Source organism: Alosa pseudoharengus, unplaced genomic scaffold, assembly GCF_046254945.1.
Source record: "Alosa pseudoharengus isolate Yale_2024_CS ecotype anadromous, Long Island Sound unplaced genomic scaffold, YU_APseudo_1.1 YU_APseudo_1.1_scf_28, whole genome shotgun sequence".
In the NCBI taxonomy this organism is placed as follows: domain Eukaryota; kingdom Metazoa; phylum Chordata; class Actinopteri; order Clupeiformes; family Clupeidae; genus Alosa; species Alosa pseudoharengus.
Window position 1 is genome coordinate 1,594,600 of NW_027468709.1, and position 10,000 is coordinate 1,604,599.

The window sequence follows — 10,000 nt, forward strand, 5'->3', positions numbered from 1 at the left end:
TTTGAGAGCGAGTTTGATGGTGTGTGTAAGAGTTTGATGGTGTGTAAACGAGAGTTTGGTAGTGTCTGTGTCAGTGTGTTTGATAATGTATGAGAGAGTTTGATTGTGTATCAGAGCGTGTGTGAGTGTGTTTGAAAATGTGTGCGAGAGAGTTTGGTAGAGAGTGTAGCTGAAAGAGAAATAGTTTGTGTCCTTGCCCTATGCGCGTGTGTGTGTGTGTGTGAGTGGTTGACGTTCATAGTCAAAGTACTCTTACTCACTCTCACTGCTGCATGTGTCGTGCAAACACCCACTCACACACACACACACACACACACACACACACACACACACACACACACACACACACACACACACGCTCACTTCTTTCTTTCATGATGCCATGTTTTCCTTATAATGCTCTCAAAAATCCTGGCAGAGAATCCTGCTCTGCACCCACCCACAGGTCTACGTGTGTGTGTGTGTGTGTGTGTGTGTGTGTGTAGACTGGGTTCGCTGTGTACATCTGTGTATGCGTGTGCGTGTGAGTGAAAATATGTGTATGAGTGCTTGAGCATATACGTATATAAGAATAAGGAGTGTATGTGTGTGTGTGAGTGAAAATATGTGTGTGTATGAGTGCTTGAGTATATACGTATAAGAATAAGGAGTGTATGTGTGTGTGTGAGTGCTTGAGCATATAAGAATAAGGAGTGTGTGTGTGTGTGTGTGTGCTCGTGTGCGTGTGTGTCGTGACTCAGCATCCAGTAGCACATCTGTGCCTCCTGTCCGTCACCCCGTACAGCTACGGCAAGCCCCCAGGCCCAGTCTTCATCCGCCCCCACGCCTGAGAGAGAGACAGAGAGAGAGACAGAGAGAGAGAGGGAGCGATCACAACCCAACACTCTGCCTGTTGGACTGCAGCAACTAAATTTAACACACACACACAAGCAATTACTCAAGCACACACACTCTCTGCGTCACAGCCATTTATGGGTATCACAGCCTGGTAGCAGTGGTGGCACTCAGTGTATCTCTCAGAGGATGATAATTTAGAGAAAGAGATTGTGTGTGTGTGTGTGTGTGTGTGTGAGTGTGGGTGTGTCGTCTAATGAGATCAGCACTGTAGTTTAATGATGGCTCTGTAGACATTCTTCTCCAACTGAAAGAGCTGTGATGAAGCCAGAGAGCTCTGACTCTGTTGGACAGATTGATAATAGATACTTTGCATCCTGAGGGAAATTGTTCCTCTGCATTTCACCCATCAGTGTTTAGTACACACACACACACACACACACACACACACACACACACACACACACACACAATAGGAGCAGTGAACACAGTGAGTATTGAGTGTATATACACACCGAGAGCAGTGGGCCAGACACTGCTGCGGCGCCTGGGCAGCAGTTGGGGGTTACTGTAGGTGCCTCAAGTCTCAAGGTCAGCTCTCAAGGTCAGCTCTCAAGTCTGATTCCCTAACCAGTAGGCCTATTGTCACTCACTCAGTGTGTGTGTTTATTTCACGTCACTACATGTTATCAGACATAACTTGTGTGTGTGTGTGTGTGTGTGTGTGTGTGTGTGTGTGTGTGTGTGTGTGTGTGTGTGTAGGTCAGGGGAGAATGATGTGGAGTACGGTGCCACTCTGGAGCTAGAGGAGGGACACATGCCGGAAGACGCCGCTGGAGCTGCAGGTCACAAACACTTCTCTCTCTCTCTCTCTATCCCTCTCTCTCTCTCTCTATCCCTCTCTCTCTCTCTTTCTTTCTCTCTCTTTCTCTATCCCTCTCTCTCTCTCTTTCTTTCTCTCTCTCTATCCCTCTCTCTCTCTTTCCCTCTCTCTCTATCCCTCTCTCTCTCTCTCTCTTTCCCTCTCTATCTCATTCTCTTTCTCTCTCTCTCTCTCTCTCTCTCTCTCTCTCTCTCTCTCTCCATCCACTGCTTTCTCCCTGTCTCATTGAAGAGTGGAACAGAGCATGTGTAATGTCCGGTAGTGTTTAAAAGTCGTGTTTTTTATTTGACGGCCGTGCTCGTGCTGTCTTCTCTCTCGCGCTGCGTAGGCGGTGTGGGTTCTGGTTCTGGCTCGCGGGCATGTCGGCGAGGAGCGGCCAGCGCGAACGCCAGTGGGCTCCTGGAGATCGACCCGGTCATCCTCATCCAGCTGCTGGACCTCAAGGACCGCAACCACATGGACTCACTGTGGGGCGTGCAGCCGAGACCGCCAACGCTGCTGCACAACCAGGGTACTCACACACACACACACACACACACACACACACACACACACACACACACACACACACACCACATAGACTCACTGCGGGGCGATCAGCCCTGAACATTCAATCAGAATATCATCAGGGTACACACACACACACGCAGACACGCAGACACAACCCTCACCTCAACCCCATGGTGTGTATCACACACATGCTTTGTGTGTGTGTGTGTGTGTGTGTAGTGTGTAGTGTGTGTGTGTGTGTAGTGTGTGTGTGTAGTGTGTGTGTGTGTGTAGTGTGTGTGTGTGTGTGTGTGTGTGTGTGTGTAGCCTGTGTTGTGTGTTGTGCCACAGTCCGGCTCTGCACTCCAGGGTCACCTCAAAGTCTGGAATTTTTTCACGGAGGTCTTAATTTTTCAAATGATCAGTAGATTTAGTGTAATATCCTCACGTAGCGTAAATCACAAGGATTAAAGTTCTCCGTCGTACGATGGATTTCCGTCAATTTGATTTTAGAAATTTCATATTTGAGATCGATGCAGATCCGGTGAGAAAAAAAAAGGAGGGGGGGGGGGGTCTATCACCTTTTCTTTTCCTTTTTTTAGGGCAACTACAAATATTAGGTCCGATGAATGAATGTCTGTGATGGTAAATGTTTAAAGGCCTAATAGTGTTCTTGAGAACTTTCTGTGTCTCAATCAGAGATTGCTCAAGAAGATACGTCAGCCATGAGTTTCATTTTGTTTATGTTGTAGCTACACGGTTGTCTCATTGGCCTGGGGCGGTTGCTTAAAAAAAAAAAGAACACGTCTGGAGGACGGTCTTAAAGTTGGATTACAGTGACACAATCGAGATAGCTGATGAGGTTGCCCAATCCGTTTAACTTTTTTGGATATGCTATTGTGAGCTTTATGTGCGAATTCGGAGGTTGTGTTCTTTCCATGCATCAATGTAGACAATTTCTTATTATCGCGAACTCTTGTCAGGGGAGGTCATTCATTTTGGGTGTCACCTATGACTTGAACAGATAGCCTGCTATGCCACCCGATGTACTATTATTGTTACAGTTTTTAATCAATGCAACTAACATTATGTGTAAAGCGACGCAATATAAACCGTAGCCTGTGCCTCCCGTCTGTTATGACATGTACAACAATGCAGTGATGTAGTACTCGAGTCCGGTCTCGGTCTCGAGACCGATTTCTGCTTTCTCGGACTCGACTCGGACTTGTTCCTTCAAAGACTCGGTCTTGACTCGGTCTCGGACCACAGTGGGAGGAGAAGGACTCGTAATTTCAGTCCTCGAGACCAACACATTTTTTTATGTTCATATAAAAAAAATTGAAAATGAAATTTCACGGTGGCCACGTCTTTGCCCCTTGCGTTGGCCTTGGTGCCCCCTTCTTTCAATATTCTGCTTTGAGCCTGTTTAATACCGATTTTTATTCAGCCTATAGCCTGTCAAAATAATCTCAGCATCACAGCGCAAACTAATTCAGTCTTACACAGTGGAGAAAATGACAGGGCATGGCAAGACAGAAAGTGCGTCCAAATTCACCCATTCTTAGTTGAAATACTCGCAATCACTAAGCCTACTCATCACACAGACACATGTATCACATCACGTGAAAGAGCTTTTTCTCAGCTTTTAAACGATGTTAGCCGCTAACTGCTGTGGTGAACGGTTCGTGAGAAAAGTAAATAATATAATTAAATTTAATCATAACGTCTACATAAGGTGCTACACCCATCTCCCTACCCATTCATCTCGGTGGAATACTTCACGAACCCTTCGTTCAACACATGACAAACCATATATCAGAATAAACAGCAGACCTTACCGAACACAAAGGTGTAAAGCAGTCCCCTTTACAGTAAGCCGTTCCAGACTATTCCGGTTAAATTAAAAATGTAATCTGCAGCAAGATCTACATTCATGTCTCCAACTTTGGTCTTTAGGTTTCAAAATGTGTTTAAATCTTCATGATTTCATAACAGGCCAAATACTAAATAAATGTTACAAATATTGCCTAGATATAGATAAATATTAAAATCAGAGGATATACAGCTGAGTAAAAGTTTGTGAAAGGACTCTTAATGATCAAAAAATGCTAAGCATGCATCAAGGCTATTTGAGTTTCTTAAAGCTAAGCTGTGCTTAAATTGTTCAATACATGATTCCATAACAGGCCAAATATAAAATAAATATAAATATGAAATATAGCCTAGACATCTAAATATTAGATGATCAGATGATTTACAGTTCTATGTAATATGTCATGTTTCATGTTTTTGTAATTTTTCATACAGTGATGCAGGTCTACTGCTGTGAATAGGCTAAATACAACTTTGATTATTGTTATAGCCTACTACTGTACAGTATAGTTAACTTTGGCCTTGGTGTCCTGACATGTGGCCTTTGTGCCCCCCACCAAATATGCCCAACTGAAGGCCAAGTGGCCTTGCCCCTAAAATGGTGAAATTCCAAGCCTGGGCCTAACTGTTGATTATTAATTGGGGTGATTTTAAATCATGAATATGAAAACTGACATGTTTTTATGGTCTTGGTCTCGACTGTCTCGACTCCTAAAGGACTCGGTCTCGACTCGGACTTGCTTCCTCAAAGACTCGGTCTTGACTCGGACTCGACTGTATTTGAAAACCAACGGACTCGGTCTCGACTCGGTCTCGACCCTTCAAAGACTCGGTCTTGTCTCGGACTCGGCATAGGCGGTCTCGTCCCCATCACTACAACAATGTTTTTCCCAATTTCCGACGGAAGGTTTTGACTGAGCGTGTTCAGTTCAGAGCGTGAACAGTTCGCGACATTATTATTTTATATTAAGTAAGGGGGTCAGTCGTGTTTATGACGTACAGACAGCCTTGTAGCCCATTTTGCTTAGGCCTCACTTTTAATGACAGTAGTGTGAGCGTATGTTGACAAAAAAAAACCATGCAATTAAAATAGTCAACTTAAAACTTTGCTATTATTAATGTATAGCCCAAAACCATAACCAGTAGGCCTACGAGAACCTCGCATATTAGCGTCATGATTTGTGTACGTTTATCTATGGCTGACCGTTTTTGCGCTAAGTGCGCCCTCTCCAGATTGTCGTTATCAGATGCGCAGACCTCCTGCATGAGCACACACAGTATTGCTGCTCATTGGAAAACTGAGTTGTCTGTAAAACTCAAAATTACCATGTTTTCATTAAATGCGGATGAGGCAACAAATGGAAATATGAACAGTATCTAGACTGTTCTGATTCATTACTTTGATGAGGAAATGTGAAGTCTTGCAAACTTGATTTTATAGATTTTACTTGGTGTTGAATTGCATATTAAGAAAAAAAATCTCCCCTTTAAATACTTTTGGCCTGAAGTAATTAAATAAGAGTTTAAGTTAAAGCCTTGCTACAATATTGCTGCAGTAGAAAAGAACAGCAATGGCTAATCAGCAATGGTCAGGGATGGTATTGAAATATTGTTTTGTTCATCAGGAAAACTCAATCTCAATCAAGAACACTCTCAATTCGCCTTATTCACATGGCGGCCAATGGCGGCTAAACGAGGCTACAGGGTACACAAACCATAGGATTGTTATGTTCTATGCCTTCACCTGTAGGTGGCATTAATTATATAGTAACTTAAGAGTACCATGTAGCCTCGTTTTGGTGTTTATTTGGTGCTTTACTTTGCTGTTTGCATCTTTTTGTACATTAAAAACCAATAGGTCGCGACCGCAAAAGGGGTGCTATCTCTATAGGTAGATATGAACAACGTATGACTTATGGCCTGAAAAAAGTTTTTTTTTTCACTTTAATCCCTGAAATAAACTAGGTTCTATTCTGTGTAAATTTGTCCATGAAGCAGGACATTCAGTCACGTTACTACCACGACAAATCTTTGCGTTGCCACTGCACTGCTGTCATGTTCATCTTGGCATGTTCAAACACTTGTAAATAGTAATTAATTGAGGTTTAATCTTACCTTTAATATTATTTATTCTATCCGAATGGGTGCGATGTAGGTATTAAATTTAATCTGAAGTGGTATTAAAAAGGTCTTAAAAAGTCTTAAATTTAGGTCTGACAATTCTGGGGGTACCCTGGCACTCACATCCACACTCCTGGGCATGGGATGCGTCTGTCGCTCGCACTCCTCTTAGGAGGAGGCTTAGTCCACGATAGACACAGAACCGGCCAATCAGAGACCAATCAATCACTTTTATTTCTCTCCCTCCCTTCTCTCTATCCCTCCCTTCTCTCTATCCCCCCTCTCTTCTCTCTGTCCCTCTCTTCTTTCTCTCTCCCTTCTCTCTCTCTTCTCCCTCCCTTCTTCTCTCTCTCTCCCTCCCTTCTCTCTCTCCCTCCCTTCTTCCCTTCTCTCTCTCTCTCTCTCTCTCTCTCTCTCCCTCCCTCCCTTCTTCTCTCTATCCCTCCCTTCTCTCTCCCTCCCTCCTTCTCTCTATCCCTCCTTTTTTTCCCGTTCTAAGCGGCAGTCCCCTCTCGTAAGGAGCGTGACCGTCGTCCTCAGGCAGTGCGTCGGTCAGCCCCAGACTCCGGGGTTCTGATCCGGCTGAAGGCCCAGATGGCGGAGGTGCGGAGCAAGATGAGCGATGTGAAGGGTCAGCTGGAGGCTCTGGGCGGGGAGGCGCGCGCCGGACCCTCCCTGGAGCTGGAGCTGGCGCCCCCTGGAGAGCCGGAGGGCAACGGCAGGAAGAGCGAGCTGGACCTGCTCTTCAAGGGCCCCGCCAGACACGCCCGCGGTGAGGGCCGCACACACACACACACACACACATGCACACACATGCACACACATGCACACACACACACACAAATGCACAAACACACACACACATGCACACACACACATGCACACACACACACACACAAATGCACAAATGCACAAACACACACACACATGCACACACACACACACACATGCGCACACACACACATGCACACAAACACACACACACACACACACACACACACAAATGCACGCACACACATGCACACACACACACACACAAATGCACAAACGCACATGCGCACACACACGCGCACACACACACGCACACAAATGCACAAACGCACATGCACACACACACACAAATGCACAAACGCACATGCGCACACACACACGCACACACACACACACACAAATGCACAAACGCACATGCACACACACACACGCACACACACACACAAATGCACAAACGCACATGCACACACGCGCACACACACACACACACACACACACACACACACACAAATGCACATGCACACACACACACGCACACACACACACACAAATGCACATGCACACGCACGCACACACACACACACAAATGCACAAACGCACATGCACACACACTCACACGCACACGCGCACACACACGCACACACACGCAAATGCACACACACGCAAATGCGCACACACACACACACACACATACACACTCACTCACTCACTCACTCACTCACTCACTCACTCTCTCACACTCACTCACTCTCTCACACTCACTCACTCACTCACGCACGCACGCACGCACGCACAAATGCACACACACACACAAATCACATACACACACTCAAACATGTGCGCGCACACACAAACACACGCGAACACATTAGCAGACAGATAAAGTGTGTACTTATACACAAACATACAGTCTCTGGTGCACACAGGTGAGTGGACAAAATATAAATGACAGAATGTCGGTGGAAAACATGCTAAATGAATTAAATAGCAAGTTATGGGCCACTGCAAAAGACTGAACCTACAGAAGGACCTGAGCAACCGAATGGTTGAAGTGAGCTTTAATGGTGCTGGTGACTAGCGTTTCAACGCGGACAGCATCTGCTTCAGAGTCTTTATCAGGGTTTTGACTCTTATGAAGACGCTGTCCGCATCAAAACGTTAGTTTAGCATTAGGTAGGCTATATGTCAGTTCTGCCTGTGTAGCATTAGGTAGGCTATATGTCAGTTCTGTGTGTGTAGCATTATGTAGGCTATATGTCAGTTCTGCGTGTGCAGCAGTTACAGAATGCATACTTCATAGAATGAAAGAATCCTACTCCGCTGCTCTACAACAAACTGCTGGTGGTGAATATGCGTACTAAACTGCATTGTTGAAATATACAGTGTAGTTTGTGATCTATAGCCGTTTAAAGGCATAGACAATGAAATGGCTGTTTAAAACATACTGTGGGTGTGTTCGAAACGGGAGACAGCTGCCTACTGCCTCCCTCCCTACATAGAGAGCTGTCTCACTAGACATGACTTTGGATTAAATGCATCTTTTAAAAATGAGTGTAGCACTCTAGAATCTTTGGTTAACACTACGGTATGACGTTAGCAAAGGCCTGACATTAAACTAAATTAGCTTACGTAAGCTAGCAGGCTAACAGTATAAATTAGTTTTACGGCCGGCAGATATATCAGACAGACGCTATTAATGGTTACAACAATGGCATAATCAGATAGTAAATTGTTTATTTCTCATCTCTAATCTACAAATCTAAGCAAAATAAGGTCACACAAATGACATTTTAAACAGATTCAGCAGCCATTACCGATGTCATCCGCCATGTTTGTTTACCTTTCACAGCTGTTTCAGACATTGCCGCAAGGGATTATGGGTAGGAGGGAGCATGAGGTGTGCATCGATGCTGCCTCCAAAAATGACCGTTATTTGGGAATTCTAAGATATCTTAAAAGGCAGCAGAATTTGTTTTTTTCGGTTTCGAACCGCACTTGCTGCCTTGCTCCCACGTTAGATATCTTAAAAGGCAGCAACTTTACCCGTTTCGAACACACCCTGTATGTCCAGTAGATTTGATGTATGTCGGGACGTTTGTCCGGTTAAAAAAAAGTCTAGCGTAACCTCTGGTATGTGTGTTGGTTCTTCTGACCTCTATGTCCTTCCTTTCAGGCGGGAAAAAGTCTCCCCCGAAGCAGGACAGTGTGTGTGTGTTGAGTAGTGTGTTGGCGCGTCGGCCTCTCGAGGGGGGGGAGAAGGAGCTGAGGGGGGGCGACTCTCCTGCCGAACCGCACAGCAGCAGCATGGCTGAGGGTCAGTCACACACACATACACACACACACATACACACACACACACACACACACACACTCATAGATACTTATGTATCAGTTTATAGCTTGCTAACATATATTGTCAGAGAAAAGTTAATGTGTAACTTATGTGTGTGCTTGTGTTTTTATATGTGTGTTCATGCGTGTGTGTTAATGCGTGTGCGTGTGTTAATGCGCGTGTGTGTGATAATGCGCGTGTGTGTGATAATGCGCGTGTGTGTGTTCATGCGTGTGTGTGTTCATGCATGTGTGTGTTCATGCATGTGTGTGTTCATGCGTGTGTGTTCATGCGTGTGTGTTCATGCGTGTGTGTGTTCATGCGTGTGTGTGTTCATGCGTGTGTGTGCGCTATGTGCGTGTGTGTGTTCATGCGTGTGTATTCATGTGAGTGTGTTCATGCATGTGTGTGTTCATGCGTGTGTGTGCGCGCTATGTGTGTGTGTGTTAATGCGTGTGTGTTCATGCGTGTGTGTGTTCATGCGTGTGTGTGTTCATGCGTGTGTGTGCGCGCTATGTGCGTGTGTGTGTTCATACGTGTGTGTTCATGTGAGCGTGTTCATGCGTGTGTGTTCATGCGTGTGTGTTCATGCGTGTGTGTGTTCATGCATGTGTGTGTTCATGCGTGTGTGTGTTCATGCGTGTGTTCATACGTGTGTGTGCGCTATGTGCGTGTGTGTGTGTTCATGCGTGTGTTCA

General features: G+C 45.3%; 1 protein-coding gene across 1 annotated transcript in view; it reads left to right on the plus strand.

Moving 5' to 3' along the window:
• Positions 1-10,000, plus strand: part of LOC143099447 (E3 ubiquitin-protein ligase TRIM37-like) — a 33,052-nt gene that overhangs the window by 16,791 nt on the left and 6,261 nt on the right. The window contains exons 18-21 of the mRNA XM_076262439.1: positions 1,597-1,679; positions 2,046-2,228; positions 6,699-6,971; positions 9,144-9,284. Coding sequence (XP_076118554.1) covers positions 1,597-1,679; positions 2,046-2,228; positions 6,699-6,971; positions 9,144-9,284 — 680 coding nt within the window. The remainder of the gene's footprint in view (positions 1-1,596; positions 1,680-2,045; positions 2,229-6,698; positions 6,972-9,143; positions 9,285-10,000) is intronic.